The sequence below is a fragment of the Hesperophylax consimilis genome, chromosome 6 (assembly GCF_061612785.1).
Source record: "Hesperophylax consimilis isolate HC1 chromosome 6, BYU_Hcon_1.0, whole genome shotgun sequence".
NCBI lineage: Eukaryota > Metazoa > Arthropoda > Insecta > Trichoptera > Limnephilidae > Hesperophylax > Hesperophylax consimilis.
This window is the reverse complement of record NC_142841.1, coordinates 22075553-22100418: the sequence shown is the minus strand read 5'-3', so window position 1 is coordinate 22100418 and position 24866 is coordinate 22075553. Positions and strand designations below refer to the sequence as shown.

Here is a 24866-nt window from a genome sequence, read left to right as displayed (position 1 = left end):
AGGCAAAGTTTAGCAGTCCACAATGAAATTTTGATGCCAACGCTGCTGAATTTGTAGGCGTAGAATTGACAGAGAAGGACATCATTTGACCGAATGCAGTAGAAATGATAAGCGTTTGTATTGTAAAACCATGTATATTTCCGAAAAGAATGCAAGACCCACTGCACTTAATCCCAACGATTAACATTGACAATGGGAAACCTAGATGGAATAATTTATTTTCTCCTTGATTTCATGAAATTGCTTTCGTGATAATTTACTTCGGTCTCCGGTAAATACCGCAAAATGGGGTGACATTGTCAAAATTCAACTTTTAAGTAATTACATTTTTTTATAAAATTATTTTTGATTGTAATCATCATTATTGTAAAGTTTTTTTTTGTAATTATTATAATTTTCAAGAATTTATAAAAAATAATATGTGTTTGGGCAGAGAAAAAAATAACAACATGGTGATCAAAGTCACCTTCGGAGGTGGGCGACTTTGATATAACTATCATTTTATTACAACGATGTACAATATTTAGACATATTGATGGTTGAAAACATACTTACCTACAATCCCCCAAACAAAATTGAAAACATGCGAGTTCAAATATTCAAGTAGTTACATAGTTAAATTGAAAGTCACTGATAAACCCGACAACATAAATGACACGATACCATTATAATCGTCAAGAAATTAAAAAAAAATACATTTTCAAAATATTTAAAAAAACAGCTTTGAAATTCATCCATCAACATTTTTGAATATTACTGGAAATAAATAATATTGTGTTTGAGAATTTTGCAGGTATTCGCGATTATCAAAGAAGTCACATATTACGGTACTGTATAAAAGTTGACATTTTTTAATGAAATGAGTACCTACTTAGTGGTTTTAACAGATTTTATAAGAAATTGAACGTTTGGTTCTTTGGTTATAGAACCCTGAAAATTGTTAATGTGAGCTGGTTAAAATGTCAGTCTGCCGGGAACTAATATTTATAAAAAAAGACGAAACAATATTATTAATGAACAAAATTCTAATTATCAGAGTTGCAAGATTGCAAGATTATTATACAAAATTCTAATCATCAAAGTTGCAAGATTGCAAGATTATTATACAAAATTCTAATCATCAAAGTTGCAAGATTGCAAGATTAATACAAAAATTTCTAATTACTATAGTTGCAAGATTACAAGATTAATACACAAAATTCTAATTATCAGAGTTGCAGATTGCAAAATTAATACAAACATTCTAATTATCAGGGTTGCAAGATGAAAGATTAATACACAAAATTCTAATTATCAGATTTGTAAGATTGCAAGATTTATACAAAAAATTCTAATTATTAGAGTTGCATGATTGCAAGATTAATACACGAACATCTAATTATGGGAGTTGCAAGATTGCAAAAATAATACACAAAATTCTGATTATCAGAGTTGCAAGATTGTAAGGTTAATACACAAAATTCTGTTGATGGAAGAAAAGTCGAGTAAATATTTGGATATTTATTATTAATTGTTTATCGCACTTACCAGATGTTGAATACTTTGACAGAAAAATGTTAACCATAATGGTCCAAGTTATAAATAAGAAAGACATCCACTTCATTGCTGTTGTGTATGGATATGTAAAGTCAGCAAAGTCTGCAACAATGTTAAGAACAATTATTATGTGTAGCGTTTTTTGTTGTCATTTTTAAAAATATTTATGTAAATTACTCGTTTATAAATAAGCGATTGGTGGACAACACGTTCAAAAGTAAAGTTACGATTAAACTTGAAAATTAGTGTAAAGTTGTTAAGATGTCAATTATTAACTAATTGACATCTTTGCAATATTTCGAGCGTTTTAGTTTGAGATTTTGGTTTTTTGTCGGCAATGGTATATTACCTACTAAAGGCAAATCAACACACCCGATTTTAAAAATTAAAAATGTAACTGTTTTCACCAACCCAATTAAATGCCCGACCTTTCAAGTATAATATTGTTGAAACTATTTTGTTGCTTTTATGTAGCATAAGCGTTCAGACATTTAAACTATCCAGAATGGAACCATGGATCGCTTATATAGGGGAATTGTGAGGCTAAAACAGCTTTTTCAATGAACATGTAAATTTTATCTTTTATAGTTTTTTTAATGGTTTCGAATTCCAAAAAAGTAAAGGAAGTGGATTTCATTGATAATAATATGGTTATTTCTTTTGTGATAAAACGGTATCGAAATAAATGCTTTCGTATTGCTAGGGTGACTCCAGTTACATTGGAAATATTAGATTCCTCCATGGTGGAAGAAATGTAGGTGCCGCATTTAAAGTAGCAATCTGAAAATCTGTCACCATTCGAGAGCTAATATTGAACATATTATTTTCGTAGGATTTTTCATAAATTTAACGAAAAATTAAAATTTTTATTTTAGGATAGCAATTTTAACTAAATTATTTTTCCCAAGCAGTCCCTCGAATGTAAGCTCTGGAGTCTTGAAATTTGTAAGGATTTTTTTCTTTAGTTCGTTACGACATTTTCATACAGAGGTTTAACTGTTAGAAAATAAAACAATAGAACTTCACATTGGTCGATTCCATATTTTTTACTTAGATGAGAGAGTGTTGAAAATTAGGCGAAACCGGGAATGATCTACTAGTAAATGACGGCCTCCCTGGTCCAGGAATAAGGCTTTCGACTAGCAAACTGGAGTTGTTCGTCGTGGGTTCAAATTTGTGTTATTTCACAAATTACTCAAAAAAAATGTATAGTATATTTGCGGTACGTTCCAGAGTCGAAGATACACTCAGTATGTTTACCTTGGTGTAAAACCAACATTCAAAATTGAAACGTTGTTTGAAATGGTTTTGGCCGTATTTGGTGACCAGATATGAATATCCAGGAACTTGTATACTTTACTCTTCCCCATTTCTATCCCCCCCACAGCCTTCAGCCTCATGACATACCCCGATTGGAGATTCCATAGTCTCACCGGTTCCAGACGGTTGGAAACCTTCGGGCGGTTTCACATTAAAAAATGCGTATTTCAAATACGTATTTTTTAAAATAGCACATCAGGTCAATGAACTTCATTTATTTTTTAATTAGCGTTTATCGTTAAGTGCCCAAAGAATAGCTTATAAAAGTCATGCTCCTAAAACCTATTTGTGTTACTGCTAGATAAGAAAGGAAACAATTTACGACTTAGGTTATTTGTGATTACTTAAGTCACGGTAATTAAAAAAACATAGTTAACAATAAATAAATAAACCTTTTATCTTGGTTTAAGAATAAGTTACTTAGGCGTCAGTTAACTGTATGTATTAATGATCACTTATCCTACATGTTCGAAGCTACCAGTGGCGTACCCCAGGGTTCGCATCTTGGTCCTTTACTTTTTAATTTATTCATTAACGACGTAACAAACACATTCACCCGTGTTCTCATTCTAATGTTCGCTGATGATATGAAGAAGTATAGAATTATTGACAATATCGAGGACTGTATAACACTTCAATCTAATATTAATAGCTTTTACGATTGGTGTCTTAAAAAAAATTAACTCTTAATGTAAAAAAATGTCAACTTATGAGATTCCACAGAAAAAAACCATTGTTGTTCACCTATTTTCTCACTTATTATCTGTTGATGAAATAAGAGACCTTGGTATAACTTTTGACACTAAATTAACATGCATTAAACATATTAATAATATAATCAGTAAAGCAATGAAAATGTTAGGATTTGTCTTACGGATTTTAAAAATTCAAAAACTGTCAAATTACGTTACACTTCACTTGTTAGAAGCCAACTAGAATTTAACACCACCATTTGGAGTCCTTACTATAGTGTACATGAGAATTCCCTTGAGCGAGTCCAACATAATTTTTTACGTTATATTAATTTTAAATTGGGAATATTGGATCTATTCACACTAACACACTGTTCGTTCTTTAAACATTTTGCAAAAATATTTGGGAATTATATAAAAATAAACACAAACTTAATTATCGATTTTTCTCGATCCAATGACTCTAAATAAATTAAATATATATCACCAAAACGTAAGAGGGCTACGCACTAAGACTGACACATTGCTGATGGCTGTTCGATCCAACGAGTATGACGTTATCGCTTTGACCGAATCGTGGCTTGTTGATGGCATCCGCAATGAAGAGTTATTTGATGATCGCTACGATGTACACCGCCGAGATCGGGACTACGCTTGCACAGGGCAGCGCTTGGGCGGGGGTATCTTAGTCGCTGTTCGTCGTGAACTGGTAGCTCACGAGCGCCCAGGGTGGCATTCGCGAGCCGAGGACATCTGGATATCATTAGAATCCAAGGAATCCAAACACACAAATCTTCACATATTTTGTTTGTTTGTTTTGTTTGTTTTTGAATCTTTATTTAGATGTATGCAAATTTTTTCATACATCTAGTAGGAAAATATAAAAAATACAAGAAATAACAATTACATTTGAAAAGAAAAAGATAAATACACAAAATTATATTATATAAGATATCTAGGTGACTAAAATAATATTGGTGAGCTCAACAATCAAAAATTATTTTTCACATATAAAGCACATGTCCTACGAAAAGTGCTAAGGCTTGGGGCTTCCTTTATGACATTTGGTAGGTTATTATAAAGTTTTTGCCCTTTATAAAACGCGCTGTTTTGTGTGCATGAAAGTTTAGTTTTGGGAAGCCTAAAATCTCTGCGTCTTCTCGTAGGATAATTGTGAACATTTTCATGGTACATAACATTTGTTTGCAGATAATTTGGGAGCATATTATTTTGAAGTTTATACATCATTGTTAACGTATTATATATTATATGTTGTTTGGTTGTCATCATATTTAAATTTTGTAACATAATTTTAACTCTAGTAAAAATGTTGCATTTTAAAATCATCCTCATCCCCCTATTTTGTATAACCTGGAGTTTATTATTTTGGGCTTCGTTACATAAGAATAAAACACTAGAACAATAATTTAAATGCGGAGTAACAATAGAATTGTAAACAAGGCGCGTTGTCTTTAGATCCAAGTTATTTCTGATCCTTTTTAGGAATCCAACTTTTTTAGCAATTTTCTTTGTTATGTATTCTAAGTGTTCATCAAATTTTAATTTTTCATCTAATATTACACCCAGATATTTAATACTACTCACCCTTTCTATGTTTACGTTATCAATTTTTAGTATTGCCTGCTCGTTTCCCCCTACACTATCCACAATTAAAAACTTTGTTTTCATAACATTCAATTTTAGTTTGTTTTGGTTTAACCAAAGTGTTACACAATTTAAGTCAATTTGTATTTTTTCAATGGCGTCCTGTAAATTTTCACTGGCTATGTATAACAATGTATCATCAGCAAAGAGTTTAATTGCACAATGCTTTAACACTTTGATAATATCATTCATGTATATAATGAACAACAGTGGACCTAATACAGAACCCTGCGGAACGCCTTTATTAGTGTGATGTGGTTCAGATGTTATACCATCATATTTTGTTACTTGCGTTCTTTCTGATAGGTAATCAACGAACCATTTAGATTCTTTACCATTAATTCCAATATTACTTAATTTCTTGATTAATCTATCTCTGTCGATTGTTTCAAATGCTCGTTTTAAGTCTAGAAATACTGCAATAATTTTGCTTTTTTTATCTCGAAAATTTTTCCACTCGTCTATTACATAATTAATAGCAGTTTCACAAGAACATTTTTTTCTAAAACCAGATTGTTGTCGAACTAATATCTGTTTGGCCTCAATGTATTCATTTAACTGTTCCTTTACAATGTATTCCAGTACTTGTTCATATTTGGGTAAACAATTGATGGGTCTAAAGTCGTCAAATTTTTTTTGGGTTGTCAATTTTCGGAATAGGAGTTATTACAGATGTCTTCCAAGTTTTGGGAAATACTCCACTATTTAAAGATTCATTGATAATTTGGACCATCGATTCGCCAATAATATTTATAGAGTCTTTGAGTATATTTATTGTAATACCATCTGGGGATTCCTTAGACTTCATATTATTCAAAACTCTCTTTAAGTATGGTAAATCTATATTTTTAAACTTAAATTCTTCATCGGTGCATACAAGCTCGTCTATTTGGTTCTCAGGATGTTGTGGAATACTTTCAATTATAAGATCTATGCTCGAAATAAAATGCTCGTTAAATTTAGTCGCTATCTTCTCTACGTCTTCTTCAATTCCATCTGGGAAATCAATTGACTTTACAACTTCTTTTTGTTTACCCTTAATAATTTCTTTTAGTGTTATCCAAAGTTTTCTTGGTTCATTCTGTTGTGATTCTAATTTTTGTTTATAAAAATCGCATTTATGTTGTTTAATTTGTTTGGAATAAATATTGCGAACTTTTTTGTATGCATTCCATTTTTCTTCAGATGGTTCCAATTTTGCCGCTTTATATGCATTATCTCTTTGTTGCTGAAGGTTGTGTAATGGTTTTGAATACCATTTATTCGTATTTTTAAACTGAACCCTTTTCAAAGGCATATTTTTATCGACTGCTGAAGTCAAAATATTGACGAAGTTCTCGGCTTTGTCATGTAGGTCATTAGATTCGGTAACTTGGGAAATATTATTTTGTAGAGTTTCACAAAACATCGTTTGATTATATTTTCTTTTATCTCTATATGTAATTTCTCTTGATTCATTTTTAATTGTGGTCGTTTCAAATATTGTTAATATGTTTTCGTGGTCAGATATTTTTGGAGTATCCATAACATTAACATTCAAGTAAAAATGATTTGTTATGACTAAATCAATAATGCTTGCTGATGTATTTGAAATTCTAGTTGGTTTGGTCACAAGTTGTTTCAGTCCTAGATTATTCACTAAACTTTGAAGTCTTTTACTGTAGGTATTCTTGACTTTCATGTCAATGTTAAAGTCACCGGTTACATAAAACATATCTTGATTTTTCATGTTTTTACTACACCAACTTTCGAAAAAATCTAAGAATTTTGAATGGCTTTGGTTTGGTGAGTGATATAATACAGCGTATGTTCCTTTAATAAAGTTTTTTCTTATTTGCACTGCCAGTATCCATGTATTTTTTTCATCAAACACTTCATTTGATATTATTTTAAAAGATATACTATTTTTAATAATCATTAGAACTCCTCCCGTATGCCGACTAAATGAATTGCATCTTACAGTTGAATACCCAATAAATGATACTTCAGAATCGTAAATATCACTAGTTATACATGTTTCACTTAACATTAAAATTTCTGGTTTCAATTTTTGTAATAAAACTTCAATTTCATTTACGTGAGCCAAAAGACTTGAAATATTTAAATAGTATACGTTTGCCTTTTTTTTTATCCTAAAAAATCAATTTTTCTCTTCTCCGATTCTATGTTTCTTTTGTAAATAGGACACTCCTTGCTCCATGCATTGTGATTGTCATTCAAATTTAATGAAAGTTTTTCATTTGTCAGTTTGCAATTAACACATTTGATTTTGTCAATATTTTCCTGACAGTCTGACGTATCATGTTCATTTGAGCATCTTCCGCATGATTTTTTATTTTTACAAACGCCTGCTTTATGTCTGTATCCGTTGCAATTGAAACATCTCAAAACTGAGAGATGATCGAAGACAGCACATCTATTCCATCCAATATTTATCTTCGCTTCCTCTAACATTTTTGAGTGTGTTTTTCCATCTACTTCTATGAATACAGTAAAGTTATTGTTTTCACTACTTTTTTTATTTTCTTTTATGATATGATATGCTGTGCTTACCTCCCTAAAGGACCAACATATCGTGAAAATATGGAAAGCTTCCTCACCCAAATTTCAGCACTTACATTGCAATTTCCCTCAGACAAATTCATTATCCTAGGTGACTTCAACCTCTCTGAAATTTCATGGAATAAGTCTCCCAATAAGACGTCCCTTATACCCAGTGATCGCTTATCGCCTGTTAGCACATCATTTATAGACTGCATGCATTTTTCTGGATTGCACCAATATAATGGAATTCCAAATACCAACGGTCACTTTCTTGATCTCGTCCTATGTAATGACTTCGTCACGGTCTCTGCATGTGATGAACCATTAATTTCAGAATACCCTCATCACACCTCACTAATCATAGAAGTTTCATTTTCTGAACCCGATCCACTAGTGGAGGAACTAAGAAGCGGTTACATCTTTAGGCGCGGTGATTACGAAAAAATTAATACATATCTCGACCAGGTAAACTGGCATTAGCTCCTTTCGATTGGTGATGTAAAAACGGCATTAAAAAATTCTATTCACAATTAAATAATCTTATAGACACGCACATTCTCAAAAAACTGTGTAGGAATTCTAAATACCCGCCATGGTATAATTCGGCCCTCATTAAATTGACATCAGAAAAATACAAATACTTTAAAAAGTTTAAGATATACAAAAACCCATCTGACTACGCCACTTTCTCTTTACTAAGATCACGCCACAAAAAACTTAATTGGGAATGCCACAATATTAAATCGAACATGATATATCCTCCGACCCAAAAAAAGTGTGGAATTACATAAAATCCAACTCCAAATCCCCCGGTGTTCCGAACACTATGACATTTAAAGACAAAAAAGCTGAAAATGGGTCTGACATCTGTAACTTATTCTCTAAATATTTCATGTCTGTCTACAACAATAATGCTCAAAACATCCAGATCCTACCGGACAACCCCAATGAGCTCTGTGTTGCTAGCATTAATAATATTGAAGTCGACCAGCATCATATACAGAAAACACCTTGAAGATTTAGATCCCAAAAAAGGCGCAGGCCCAGATAAAATTCCCCCTTTCTTCATAAACAAATGTGCCCGCAGCCTATCTAAGCCGCTATCCATAATTTTTAGTCGATCCCTTAAAGAAGGAATAGTCCCAAACACTTGGAAAACGGCATTTGTAACTCCAATCTTCAAAAATGGCCAAAAATCTAACGTCGAAAATTATGGGCCAATTTTAAAGCTCTGCATCTTTAGTAAGGTTTTCGAAAAAATTGTGTATGACCAGATGTTTTCGGCCTTGAGATCGTCACTCAATAATAACGAACATGGATTTATGAGGGGGAAATCTACAACCACTAACTTAACGGCATTCACCGAATTCTTACAAGATAACATGGATCAGCGTATACAGGTAGATGCAATATATACAGATTATAGTAAAGCTTTTGATTTAGTTATTCATGATATCTTGCTGAGAAAACTTTTACAAATCGGTGTACACGGAGACCTCCTCAGATGGCTCTCGTCCTTTATATCAAACCGTAGCAAAGCAGTAGTCTTCGGTGGCTATAAATCAAACTGGGAAACCGTGCCGTCGGGAGTACCCCAGGGGTCATTATTGGGACCATTACTCTTTAATATATATATTAATGACATTGGGAAATGTTTTCACCACTCCAGAACTTTATTATACGCAGATGACATGAAAATATTCTCCCCTGTCACGTGTATCAATGAGTGTACCCGCGTGCAAGAAGATCTAAATCGCCTAAATATTTATTGTGCAGAACACAACCTGCAAATAAATGTAAAAAAATGTGGCACCATCAGCTTCACCCGAAATAAAAATCCCATTTCTTTTAATTACTCCCTTAACGGCACAATACTGAGCAAAATGACAGAGGCTAAGGATCTGGGAGTAGTGTTAGATCCGAAATTACTTTTTGAGCGCCATATCGAATCCATGGTTGCAAAAGCTTCCAAGGTACTTGGCTTTGTACTCAGAACCTGCAAAAATTTTAAAAAAGTAAATACCATGAAAATGCTGTACTTTGCGTATGTACGCAGTTCTCTGGAGTACGCCTCTCAAGTCTGGAATCCCACGTATAAGTCACAGATAGAAAGGATTGAGAAAGTGCAATATCGTTTTCTACGATACCTTGATTTTCGGGCATATCGTCCTCATCTGAGTCACGAGGAGTCAGCAACGTTTTTCAGGATTTCGTCACTGGAAAGTCGTAGAAACTCCGCAGACATACTATTTTTACAAAAAATTGCCACCTCTGTGATAGATTGCCCGGAATTACTAGAAAAAAATCAATTAAGAGTACCCATCAGACAAACCAGACAAAATCACACATTAAACATCCCTCAATGTAACACGAACTCAAAACAAAATGCTTTTATTCACCGTGCTTCATACAATTTCAATACTTCATACAGTGAATTAGACTTATTTAACTCAGCACCCCGCAATTTCAAACCTAAAATCAATAAATAATTATTATCATTATTATTTTTTTTAATACACATACGTACATGCTACACATTACACAGACTAGATCCATCCCATACCCCTCCCTTCCGCCATCCCATCCCTATAGGCTAATGTAACTTTTTTTCTTAAATAAATATTATATATATTCACTAAATAATTAAAATACCTAAGTGAAAACCTATTATTGGTTAAATAATTAACACTTACTACACCATACCTTGTAATAATTATAACTGTTGGTTTTCCAAATAAAATAAAATAAAAATAAAAATGAAAACATTAATTACCCCTCTCTGTTACAATTATTGGGACTCGATACATTAAAAGAAAGAAGAATTTGTTCAGACCTATTTTATTTATTTAAAATAGTTACCAACCTGAACTTCTTTCGTTAATATGTTTCCATGTACCTAGTCGATCAGTTCGTTTCTAATTACCCTATCATTGCAACAATACAGGATCTAACGCTGAACTCAATTCCATAATGAATCGCCTGCATGGACTTGGAAATAAATATGTTTTGGATGAACCTATAAACATTGCTAGTTTAACCTCATACAAACACTACTTAATTAAAACTGTCTGTCAGCGCTTCTCAGATTGACTATAATCAAATACAGTTTTAAAGTATTAATTTCTTAACACTCATTACATAATATCCGGGATTTATAATATGTTGTATTGTATTTATAATAACCTACTCATTGTACTTTTTTATGTTGATACTACTATTTCTATTGTTATCTTTTATGTATTTTATATTTATATTTTTTTTATCCATGTATTGTCTGTATTCATATGTAAAACAATTGTTATTCTTTTGTAAAAGCCGCTATAATCGGCGTTAATAAATAAAATAAATAAATAATAAACTTTATTTATTTTTCGGAATAACTTTATTGAGTAAAACCTCAAATTGTAATATTTAAATATTGAAGACAATATTAGTGCTTTCTAAACGAAAATCTGAAACAGAAAAATCAGAAAAGGAAACGGTCACATCTGGGACTCGAACCCAGGACCGGTCCTGGGTTCGAGTGCCAGATGTGACCGTTTCCTTTTCTGATTTTTCTGTTTCAGATTTTCGTTTAGAAAGCACTAATATTGTCTTCAATATTTAAATAATAAACTATTTGTCCTAATTTGAGACAGGTACATGAGAACTATTTGTTTCATTTGCACGAAGTGTCTGATTAATTAATACATTTATTTTTGTCGGAAGAAAATCCTTGACTCTTGGAACGTATTCACACAAACCGGAGTATGACGTTATCTTTCATAATCTATTGAATAAATGGACTTCTATTATTTTATTAATTGTTATTTGAACCTTCGCTGAAGGTCAAGCAGTTTGTAAGAAACAAATATTTGTCAAGAAAGTTTATTGTCCATTTAGTCGTGATTTTTTAATAGAGACCTGATAAATTCGCGTTTAAGATAACGCAATTTACGTTGTTTAACTCGGAATTTCTCATTTTGAGGCGAATAACGCGAAATTCATAATTTTTATGGATTGAACCTTCCTCCCTTCCTCCTTTACTCTTAAACTGCTGTGACCCATTCACATTCACTTCAATGATTTGTTTCATTCATTCACTGCCGAAAATAAAAGTGAAATTCAAGTACAAGTATTTAAAAAAGGAACATAATATTCAAAATAACAACGCTTTTTTTTACCAAAAAATAATGCGAGATTTTCAGGTCCCCTTTTATTAACCATCCCTGTCGTACCCTTAAATTAAATATATCATTCCCAAGAGAAAGTCCAGTTATATTCAATTTTCCAATTAAGTCCTAAATCCTGTCGTACCTTTATTAAATATACCATTCATAAGAGAAAGTCCAGTTATATTCAATTTTCCAATTAAGTCCTAAATCCTGTATCTAAATTTCGCCAATAAACAATTAGATAATGTTAATTAAGAGCTAATTTTAAGTGACCTACCAGGTAAGTATTGTAATAATAAATAATAATAACATGGAATTTATATAGCGCAGTTTAGTGTCATTTCACTTCAAGTGCGCTTAACTACTCGTATAACAAACTTTAAAAAAAAAGGTAATTCAGTATTAATGGTTCTTAAAATTATTCCTACAGTATGCCTTACCCAATACAGATCTAATATTATAACACTAAATACACTGTTTATACAAAGTGATGACAAAACTTAGAATAACAATAACAGTAGGACAGGACAAAACACGAATATTAAAACTAAAACTTAACATAAAACAGGAGGCAGTTTGTGCTCAGAAATGAGAATTTTCTGAGCAGACACTTTAAAAAGGTACAATAAGGAGACAACCGAAACCAAACAATTACCGGAAGTTTTAGAATATGGCTTATTATAAAATATTGAAAAGAAGTTAAAATTTATAAATGGTAAGATTTTTTAAATAATTTTGTTTTTAAAGCTCGTTTAAATTCAGCCTAATTCTGGAGATTAGTAAGAGCTGAGGGAAGTCTATTCCAGATGAGAGGGCCTGTTACACTAAAAGAACGATCATAGTAAACAGCTCGATTTGACCTAGAAAGTTCGATTAGACGATTACTAACTTCTAGATCTGCTGACCTTAGAGTAAGCTGTCTATTGCTTAAGTTTTGTCGGATACATAGTTCCGATATATATGCTGGCGCCATTCCTTGCAATGCTTTGAAGGTCATTAAGCAGATCTTAAACTCTATTCTTTCAGGGCATCGAAGCCAGTGAAGGCGATCCACTAGAAGTGGGGTTATACGGTAATACTTAGATTCACCAAAAATCATTCTTGCCGCAGCATTAAAAACTGACTGGATTCTATTGATTTGTTTCTGAGGTAAAACCTAGAAATTTTATTTCTGCAGAAGGGATTATATCCGTATTCTGAATACGGATTGGACTGAAGTCAAGGAGAGCTTGCTTTCCAGGGGAAGCTATCCACATAAATTCTGTCTTTGTGGGATTTAGTTTAAGTTTATTGACAGACATCCAACTTGAGATTGTGTTAATGAGGCTAACCACCTCGTTTTTAAGGACGTCTTTTTCGTCCGCAGAACAAAACTTGAAAATCAAACGATCATCTGCGTAGCCTTGTGATTCAAAGCCAGCTGAGTGAATTAGTCGTTCAAGACGATTCGTATAGAGAATGAAGAGAATGGGGCCTAGGACAGAACCCTGGGGAACTCCAAATTCTATGGAAGTTTCAGGTGATGTACATTTATTGAAAGTTACTGAGGCTACTCGTCCAGACAGGTACGATGTCATCCATTGGAGTGCATCACCTCGAACGCCAAATTCGGTTTCAAGCACATTTAGTAAAATACTATGATCTACTGTGTCAAATGCCGCACTCATGTCAAGAACAGATATCAAACCCAACTTACCTGCTTCCATCCCGATGATCAAGTCTGAAACAACCCGCAAAAGAACAGTTTCCGTTGAATGAAACCGTCGATAAGCGGATTGATTTTTGGCAAACAGACCAGCGGAGTTCAAGTACCCCACTAATTGTTTGGCAACGATTTTCTCAAGCAGTTTTGATAGGAATGGTAGGTTGGATATTGGCCTGTAATTATCTGTATTATCAGTACTAAGATTTTGTTTTTTTAGTATTGGAGTTATAATTGATTTTTTAAGTGATCCCGGTACAAGTGAATTTACAAGAGACTTCCGGATAATTTCGGTAATTACAGGTGCTATATCCGGGAGACATTTCTTTAAGAGCCAGGTCGGTATGGGGTCTTGAGCGCATTGCTTGTTTGGGCAAGACTTCACAGCACGTACGACATCTTCTTCAGTTACTGCTGCAAAAGTAGTGAAGTTACCAGTGAGCGGAGTTGTTGCTGCGACAGAAGGCAATCCTACCCCACCGAGAGCCCGAATTTTTTCGACTTTACTCCTAAAATATGTCGCAAGACTATCCGCTTCAAGAGAGGAATCAATCTTGATGTTGCTCTCCCCACATAAAGTTTTTATATTTTGCCACAGTTTTCGAGGGTCCTTTTCTGCCTCAATTTGTTCACACCAAAAGTTAGATTTTTTCTGCGTTACTTCTTCCTTGTAAGCATTTTGTTTCGCAATCCGAAGTTGCCGATTGCTGAAAGTCGGGTTTCGTCTGTACAACCTCTCGAATTTTTGCATTTCCCTTTTCTTCTTGAGACATTCAGCATCGAACCGTTTGCAGCCATTTCGAATGCGGCAGACCTTCTCTGTGAAAGGCGCATTTTTGTCAAGTAATGCCAGTAGCGTAGAATTATAAAGAATTACTAACTCTTCTACCTGGTATTTACAAAACTTTTCCTTATCACAGAGCGGTGAGATTTTCAGTTCATTGCAAAATGCCTCGAAGTCGAATTCTCTCCAATTTCTAGAGATAACGGATTTAAACTCCAATTTTGGAGGATCGAAGGAAAACACGGATGTGACGAGACGATGATCCGATAGTCCAATGTCAGTCACGTGAGTTCTATTCGGGGGAGACCCAACTCGGGAAATGATTACATCAAGTGTACCTCCTGCATCATGAGTAGCTGAGTTTACCCACTGCTCGCAGCCGAAGTCACACAGGATTTTGGTGAATTTTTTGGACATGAGATCAGTTTTCTTTTCTAGGTAAATATTTACATCTCCTAAAATGATAACATCACAGTTGTAGTTGGAGGTGCATTCTAGGAGAGACCTGAATTCATTAAAAAAAATTGCAGTCGGTGCGCACGACCCGGGACGGTAGATGGAGATTATGACGAGGGATGCACCATTGGCAGAAGCCTTGCAACTGACGAACTCGAAAGTAGTATAAACCTGACGTATCCCTATACTGTCTAAACGAATACCACTTTGCGCTACAATTGCAACTCCCCCATGATTTGTAAAATTAATGTTCGTTGTATCATCTTTAATGGGCCTTGCAGCTTCATAAACCGAGAACCCGCTTGATCGAAGGTTTTTGATTGATAGTGAGTCTGCATTTTCGTGCCAAGTCTCCGATAGCGCCAAAATGTGAATACCTTTGTCACGTATCAGATCCACAATATCATCGTGTTTGTTTCCAATGGATCGCGCATTCCAGGCGGCAACGGTTAAAAACTTAGGCGGACGAGCATTCCTGGTTTGTGCTAAACGCAAGATTTTAACTAGCTTAACTTTCCTCCCGGCTCTACACCCTCGTTTTCTTCCCTTACGTCGGGGAAATAGTACACTATTGTTATTATCATTATTACTATGGTTTTTGTCATTATCACTGCCATTATCATTATTACTATGGTTTTTGTCATTATCACTGCCATTATCACTATTAATATTGTTTTTAACTGGCACGGGTCGTAAAGCACACAATTCGTCCAAAGTATATCTTATCATGATTTATGACCCCTACGACCCATTTCGAAAGTTCACACAAAAAATACAACGTACCCTTATATCGGTCATCGCACCGTCCCAGCAGAAAACATGTGGCATGCATCTGAACTCGCACTGCACCATTCAACAAACTATGTCTGCTAAAAAGTTTTTGAATAAAACTTTTACATTCAATATTTGAAAATATCATATCGATCAGAGTTTACACTATACAATTATTTTAACATAAAAAACACATAATTTGGCATATTTCACTTATAAGGACACACTTTAAGAACACTAGTATAAGAACTACCCTTTCAGGAGAATTTAAATCTGGGAGCTTAAATAGATGCGTGTCCGCAGCTTCTAAGCGCGAACACTATATATGTACTCTATATTATCTCAATAAATAGTTAAGTAATAACATAGATCACTGTAGAAATGTATTATAAGTTTGTACAGCGCCCTTGAGGTAATTTTGCACAAAAACGGCGCTAAACAAGTTATCCAATTATTATTATTATTATTATTTATCCCAGAGCCAAGTGGGGGAGTAGGTAGTACCCAAAATTACCATCCTCCTTCATATTAGCTTAAATACTTGACATATCATTTAATTATTTTACGAATTCCTGCTCAAATATATAAGTTACCATTAATAATTGACTGAGTAATTGAGATTTCTATAGTTTAAAGGCCCATAAGACAGAAAAATGGATGGGGTCGTCGGAAGCCCCACTTGGTTACAGACGTTTGGTTTGGCATCTTGGCCCGTCAAGAGTTAATTTCTAGCGACCCGCTAGCCCAGTCAATGAAGGGAAAAAAACACCTAATGTCGGAACTAATTCCCCGGAAGCAGAATTTTCTACAGATGTTAGAAGACCTTTAGACATGATTTTTCACAAAAGTCCCCGAATTTCCCCCTTGTGCTTCCTTCCCCACCCCCACTTGAATATATTTTTCAAAGCCTTTCGGAATACGCTAATATCTCGTTAGTGGTTGTATAAAATTAGTTTTTTTTTATTTTTTTTTAATTTCCTATACGTTATTTTAAAAAGTTGTAAAATTTGTAATTGTAAAAATGTATACCTAAAATAAAATATTAATAAAAAATAAATCACATAACGTAAAGTAAAATTATTTTTTAAATTATTGCGGAACGCACATTTTGGAACTATAAACTGTCATTGTCAAAGATCTCAAAATGGATCGGATAGTACATGTGTCGCTCGGACTCTTATGATATCACATTAGGCCAACCTGGTGTGGCGAACCTTTTTGGGCCCGCGTGCCAAAAATCCTCAAATATTATTTCTAGATTGTGAGGCGTACCCAAGCTGTAAAAAAAATTAACCAAATAGATAAAATAAAAAGTTTTTTTTTTCAAATTTTATTCATAAGCTTAAAAATTACAATAGAGTTTCATAAAAATAAAGTCATAATCAATAAATGTACATATTAGTTATTTATCAATGAGATTTTTGCTGTTGTACATTCGATGACAAATTCTTTATATCTGGATCATATTTCGTCACTTTTAGTAACATACACGACCAATTGGATTCATCAGTCATTCTCGTTCTTGAATCACATTTTATGAAATTCATTTCGGAAAATAATGACTCACAAGCATATTATGTAGAAGAGAAAATTGATAATATTGCTCTCGCTAGTTTTTTTAACTCGCTAAAGATTTCTGGAATGGCTTTCCAAGTTCTCATTATTTCTTCTTCTGCATTTTTATTATTTATGTTCGTTAATCGATCGCTTTCAACAATTTTTTGTTTCCATAGCGAACTCGATTGGAATTCAATAAATTGCATTTCAAAATCTTCTAGATTTAGCAACTTGAAAATCTCCAAATTGAGGTCATCTGAGTGTATCTGGATATAAAATAAATTTTGATATCTTTTCAAATCTCCTGAATTGTTTGAATCTTGAAGAAAACTCGTTGATTATCGATTGAATAACTACAGAAAATTCTTGTGTTAATTTGAATTGATCTGGCTTTTCTTCTGCAAAAAGTTTTTTTGTATTTGGGAAATATTTGAAGGTGTTATATACAACGTCACGATCAAAAATTTGTAATTTAGCTTGAAATGCTTTGATTAAATCAAACATAACAATAATTGTTTTGTTAACGCCTTACAATTTAATATTTAATTCATTTGAATGTAAGCACAAATCAGTAAAAAAACATTTATTTTGAAAGCCATTCGAGGTCTAGTAACTCATTATATTTTTCAATGAGTAATGCGTAAAAAAATATTCCTATCGATTTCTCTGGAATAATTGTCAGTTTCGGCGGGGAACATTGAATGAAATTTTCAAATGCAACGTAAGTTAAATTTGAGTTGAAACAACCCAATTCTGGATTGTTCAGATATTTTTGAAACAACTGGTCAAATCAAAAAAATAATTTTTTTTTAACTTATAAATTTAAAAAAAAAATGAACTTGGAAATCGTTAGTGTGCCATCCAAATGATCAAACGTGCCACGTCGGGCACGCGTGCCCTAGGTTCGCCACACCTGCATTAGGGCATTGCATCCGTGCGAATCCGGGGCGTTGCCCAGTCAATGAAGGTTTTGTGTCGGAACTAATTCCCCGGAAGCTGAATTTTTCACAGATGTTAGAAGACCTTAAGACATGATTTTTTACAAAAGTCCCCGACTTTCCCCCTTGTGCTTCCTTCCCCACCCCACTTGACTATATTTTTCAAAGCCTTTCGGAATACGCTAATATCTCGTTAGTGGTTTTATAAAATTAGTTTATTTTTTTTTTAAATTTCTTATTAGTTATTTTAAAAAATTGTATACTTAAATTTTTGCGAGAAAAGCTATACAATCTCTACAATTTATTAATAAAAGAAAATTATCAGTTTTTAAAATAGTATTTCAGAATATAGTTAGAATCAAAGTTATATTTGCACATAACTTTATTCTGAGCCTGTTAACGAAAAAAAATAAACCATCAAAACTGGTAGACAATATTTGTAGCTTTAAAATGATCTATAAAATAATGGGTTTTAATTTATAATAAGGCACGTAGGTGGTTAATAAGGAGCTCGAACGCGCAGCGGTTCGCGGCGCAGCGAGAAATTACAAAAACCTAAGGAAAGTAATGATTAATTCATGTATTTGCTTTTTTTAATAACAAATTCATCTAACGTTGAAGAGCTTTTATTGTTATTTACCAGTTTTAGTTCGTCGGGGAGGGGGGGAGGGTATATTTACACCTACCCAATGAAGCGCTTTCATTATCTACCAACCACCGTGCCTTGGTCTGGCCAAACCGTCTTATTATGTTTTATGATTGTTTGTAACTTAAATAAAGTAATACTTGTAATAATATTATGTAAATAAAGGTATGTGAGAAATTTATGGGAATCAGTTTACGCGTCCTCAACAGTAACCCACATCCAGGCACATGCATATTCTCGGACAATCAGAGCCTACACTTTAACAGCAGCGTCTCTTGTCGAAGTAATGAGAGAAGAATACCAAGCTATTGATGGGAAATAAAGACAAATAGAAAATATGTATCAAATTTATCAGATTTAGTTACGTGAAAAAAAGATATGGAGGAGGTTAATAATGATGACAATCTAAAAGAGACGATTTCATATATTGAAGCAAGTGCATGAAGACAAGATTAAGGAATCGAATAGCACTGTCAAGTTGTGGCTTAACCTTCTACATTGCATCGACCTGATGCTTAGATTTATATTTGCAGAGAGGTCCGGGAATTGACAAATGCAACAAATACCATTGTTGATATTCTACTATTTAACCGCGCGGCAGGACATCTACCATACGTAAAATCAGCACACAGGTACGTTTGAAGTATGTTGTAACTCGAATTAAGAATAACTAAAGAAGAATATAAACTACTCACTTAAAATGGGTACTTTACAATAAGAAGAAGCGACAGATATTGGTCCGGTACGTCAACGGACATGATCATTGAGCAGTGTCTCATGCTACCACAATCATGAAGTCAGTAGGAGGTTTGACACATGGGCGTGGAATCACTGACAGCGCTTTGTCAAAGTGGATAGTTGGAAACCTTTACTGCGTAAAAGTGCAAGAGAGCATTGATAAATTCATCGGTATGGAATTGCATTTTACTGAACAGCATGTTGCGCAAATCACGGAAGAAAAGGGATGAGCTAGATATAGGAAAATTTACATCATGGCTAAGAGAGCATAGCCCGTTCACAAAGCTCTCAGGGGAGCTGGTGTTTTTATCTTCAGGGTTTGTTTCGGATAGTAGTGTCAATTGTGATAATGCTTATGAGGTAGGCCTGGCAGCTATGCAAAAAATGAAAGGATGTAATTTTGGACATATACGACTGAAAAGGAAAGACATGGTGACTACCCAAGCAAGATTCTAATCCGCAACTGTTAGGACGAGACAAGTTACAGTAAACCCCCAGCAGCTATTTAACAGAATACTGTGCATTAGTGATAGTCCTACCAAGCTTAAGACCTACTTAGGATATGAATTGGCTTCAGTACCCCTTCCATTTTTGATGAAGTCTCCCTTCGTAAAGGAACAAAATCATCGATGGCGAAAGTCTTTAGCGAAAATATTCATGACGAAGTTGATTTGGAAAATGCTGCAATAGTCATCGATAGGGGAAAACTCCTCCACTCTGCTGTTTGGCAAACTGAAATCACTTACGGAGACATCATTTAATCATACTCACGTTCCGTCCATACTAAATTTGGCAAAAATTCTGTTGTCGTTTTCGATGGATACCCTGAAGAACCATCTGTAAAATATGAAGAACAAAGACAAAGATTGGCTAACAACTCTTGGTGTAATATTGAATTTAACTTCACCACACGTTGTTTGACTAAGAAGGAAGCTTTCTTATCTAATAAGAATAACAAAAAAAAAATGATTGAAGCACTGTCTCATGAATTTAGTGAATCTGGTTTGAAAACTGTCACGGCTGCAGGTGATGCCGATATTGACATGGTACTAACCAGTATCGAACAACTCAACAGTTTCTCAAAAGTGATTGTTGTTGGCACGGTTACTGATCTTATGGTATAACTTGTAAGTCTTGCTTCTGAAGGCGAATCTTTTTTTTCTGTAAAGTTGTTGGTGGAAAAGCCTCTTCAATAACTTTCTACGGCATAGAGAAATCTATAATGTCTATCATCTAATGCTATTTGCCCATGCCATTACGGGCAGTGATACGACCTCATCTTTATTTGGGTTAGGAAAGATAAAAACTCTTGACATGATGAAAAACAATCCCAAAGCAAAACGCGCAGTTGAGGCATTTCTGGAAAAAGATACAACTGAAGAGAACTTGTTGCAAAACGGAGAAAAATAGATTCTCGCCATGTATGGTCTTGGTAGTTACTCTAATTTTAACGAAGCTCGATACTTCAAGTTTACCAGACTAACGAAAAAATCAGCTTTTAAATCTAAATTTGACTTGACAAAACTACCACCTACTTCAGAATCGTGTCATCAACATTAGTTGAGAGTTTATTTGCAAGTACAGTTTTGGTTAGGAAACAAACTAAACCATATAAACTGGGGATGGAGGTATGAATATGTAAATGAAAATGGTGGAAAAAAGAAATTTTTAAAACCAATACCAACTACGAAACCATTTGCTCCTGATGACCTTCTTTCTCTGGTGTCCTGTTCCTGCAAGTCTGGATGTGGAAATTACTGTGGCTACATTTTGTCATAAATAATATTGGTAAGTATTATTTACAATCCATTTTGTCATTATAAGATTTTTAAGGTATATTTTAAGAAGCTTGTTTGGAAGTAAACCATTTTATTTATAGATCAATTTTTTTAAAATTGATTTGTTGTTTCGGTAATTTATTGTTGATAGGTCATAATAAAACAAGTGAGAATTTCCACAAAAGATTTTTTAGAACTTCGCCATAACACAAGTTCTGCAATATTTTAATGTAGTGGGAGGGTAGTACCACACTGTCGTAGGTATTTTTGGCTTATTTAACATACCTTAATTAAAATAATAAGTAACAAACAATCATGAAACATAATAAGACGGTTTAGCCAGACCAGGGCACGGCGGTTGGTAGATAATGAAAGCGCTTCATTGGGTAGGTGAAAATATACCCTCCCCCCCCTCCCCAAAAAACAAAACTGGTAAATAACAATAAAAACTCTTCAACGTTAGATGAATTTGTTATTAAAAAAAGCAAATACATGAATTAATCATTACTTTCCTTAGGTTTTTGTAATTTCTCGCTGCGCCGCGAACCGCTGCGCGTTCGAGCCACCGCGTGCCGTGCTCCTTATTAACAGCCTACGTGCCTTATTATAAATTAAAACCCATTAGTATATACATTATTTTAAAGCTACAAATATTGTCTACAAGTTTTGAAGGTTTATTTTTTTTCGTTAACAGGCTCAGAAAAAAGTTATGTGCAAATATATTCTGAAATAATATTTAAAAAACTGATATTTTTCTTTTATTAATAAATTGTAGAGATTGTATAGCTTTTCTCGCAAAAATTATAACAATAAAACATTGACAGTTTATAGTTCCAAAATGTGCGTTTAGCAATAATTTAAAAAATAATTTTACTTTACGTTATGTGATTTATTTTTTATCAATATTTTATTGTAGGCATACATTTTTTGCACAGCTTTTAAGATTATATTAGCTGCAAATATAAATTTTTATTTTATTATCAATAATTATTAGCCTGAAACACTCATCCACATTGAAAATTTTCCTGATAAAAGATACATGACGCCAACGGGACTTGAACCCGTGTCCTTTCGATTTCCGGTCGACAGCCTGACCACTGAGCTATGGCGGCTTATCTCTTATCCGCGAAATAATTCAATATATACTAGTGTTTCATTCAACTATTACTGTTTGTTACATTTTTTTCACCTGAAACAACCAACTTTATTTTATATGAGAAAGGCATTGTAAGTGCTAACTCTCTCTAGATGGCGTCGAGACAAATTGTCTACATTTTTTGATGAAGATACTAGAACTTGTCAAATATTAATTATTATTTTTTTGGTAAACTAATGTTTAAGGCAAGATTTTTTATGCATAGCACAAAGGGTAACAATTATTTTATAAGCAATAATTATTAGCCTGAAATACTCATCCACATTGAAAAATCATAATTAATGATATTTTCCTTGATTTCTGTCCAGTTTGGATTACATGTTGCAGATATAAAGAAATCAGGTTTACCATGAAGTCAGGCATAAGTCATAGCGTCCTGCGAGTTTTCATGCAAACGTCGAGGACCACCCGGGAACGATGAAGGTAGATAACCAATTGTCCAATGTCGCTGCTGTGTTTATTTGACCGTAAAGCATCTTGAAGATGAACGTAATTTTCTGCTGTCAATTTATTTTGATTGTTACGGATATTGATCGATCAATAGCAATATTAGTTCATGAAACCGTTTTACGTAGAGGTGCTCTACTAATTGTATGAACTTGAGATATTAACGGCGTATCCGTCTTCTCCTCGACACAGCACCAACGGATACTGAAAGCTGTCATAAGATCAGTGCAACTCTGAGATTTTTCGTAAATTATCGTTACAATATCCTTACTAAACATCCTTACTATCCTTACTATCCACTATCAATTGGTGGTGCGACACTGTTACTACGAAGATTTGCAGAAATTTATGATCATCGTGCTGATGAAACAAGCTCCCCGCTGATTAATAAACTTGTCCTGAATTTTAAATGTAGGCATAAAACCCCGCTCAACAACCTGCGCACTCTTCAAAGATATTATAATATACATATTCTATTATCTTTGGTATTCTTAAAAGAAGACATTTTAAATGCGTTGTTATATCAGCGTATATTGCGAATGAATTGTTTAGATTTAGGATGATCACCCATCAGAAGAGAGTTTTGTGATTCGGGTGGAGGAAGAATTTCCTTTAATTTAACTTTTCCCTGTAAGCAACAAATACCTTCAGATTCATCGTTCCATTCGAAAGCAGATCAATGTTCACAGACAACAGACTTTGTAATTATTGAAACTACAGGATAATTCTTGTATTCAATTGAAGAATTGTATTTCTCCGGCTCTCTGAGATCTATGCCTATCTCGATCAACACTAAGGAAAGTCTCACGTTCAACAGACGATTATCTATCTCTTTGCGAAGAAGTACTTTCTCTGCTATTTGACACCCGGATTTCTCTTTCTTCTTTATTTTCTTAATTAAGACGTACCAAACGCATTCTTTTGAATTTCTACTACCTATTATCAAAGTACTACGTTTTCGAGACATAATTTATTATATATCTCGTTTTTACGTTTGCTTGTATTCACATAATGAATATTGTTAGTGTACATTTCATAGCTAAAACGGCTGGAAGAATGGCGCCTGTAGACATCTATTTACAGTGCTGTTTTCTGCATTTGCCTTGTTTACTCACACTGTGAATTTTTTGTACAAACAGAATATAGGTAGGTACATACTCGTAAACGTATTGAACGATGAATACAACGTAGATTGGTGCTAGGTTTATTTTTGCAATCTCAGCGACTCAACGCATTTAAATTTTATTGTCTTTTTAAACTGAATTTATATATAGACGTTGGGCACCTTAACAAATTCCAGATGATAAGTAGATATCACTGTAATTTATAATATTTGGAAGATTTGTATATCGCTGTTTTTGTGAAAAATATCCTTAAGGGCGATGTGTTCTTAGGTATTATCGACATATTGGCTCCTTGGCGCCTTGGCAACTTGGCGTCCGGAGCGGACTGCCAGTTCCGCCCTGACTGGTATACATACGCAATTTAAAAAATATATTCTATGTTATCCCCTTCGCTAAGTACAAAGCTTTCAAACTAAGATTTAGCTAAAATACTAATTACACAATTTTCTTTAATATGCTTTGCTTTCCGTTAAGTGTTTCTTCAAATCTTAGTGAAATTTTTTTTGTTTTTTTCCGGCGAACAAAGGATTATTATAAATTATCATGAAAAATTGAGATTTAAAACAATTTTGCATGTCGACTTTTGAATTTAGTAGATATTTCTAAGCTCCATTACTCTTGATAGAAATGACAATGCCAACTGGAAATAGTAGCATTGACAGAAGTTCCACACAGAATAAAACTGATGACTCAATTCGAAATTTTTTGGTGCTTCAGATTTTCTACTACACAGAAATATTTTTAATAATTCTAAAGCAAAGATAAGAAAATAGTAATACCGGGCATTTCAATTAAAAGAGGAATTTTTCAAGGAGACTCATTGAGTCCTCTTTGGTTTTGCTCAGCATTGAATCCTCT

General features: G+C 33.7%; 1 protein-coding gene across 1 annotated transcript in view; it reads right to left on the bottom strand.

The window, feature by feature from the left end:
- Window positions 1–9682: 9682 nt before the first annotated feature.
- The window catches only part of LOC149423064 (carbonic anhydrase 2-like), a 75099-nt gene continuing 59915 nt past the window's right edge, over window positions 9683–24866 (bottom strand). Inside the window, exons 11-12 of the mRNA XM_089633042.1 lie at window positions 14736–14902; window positions 9683–9753 (exon numbers count right to left, since the gene is read on the bottom strand). Coding sequence (XP_089489168.1) covers window positions 9683–9753; window positions 14736–14902 — 238 coding nt within the window. The remainder of the gene's footprint in view (window positions 9754–14735; window positions 14903–24866) is intronic.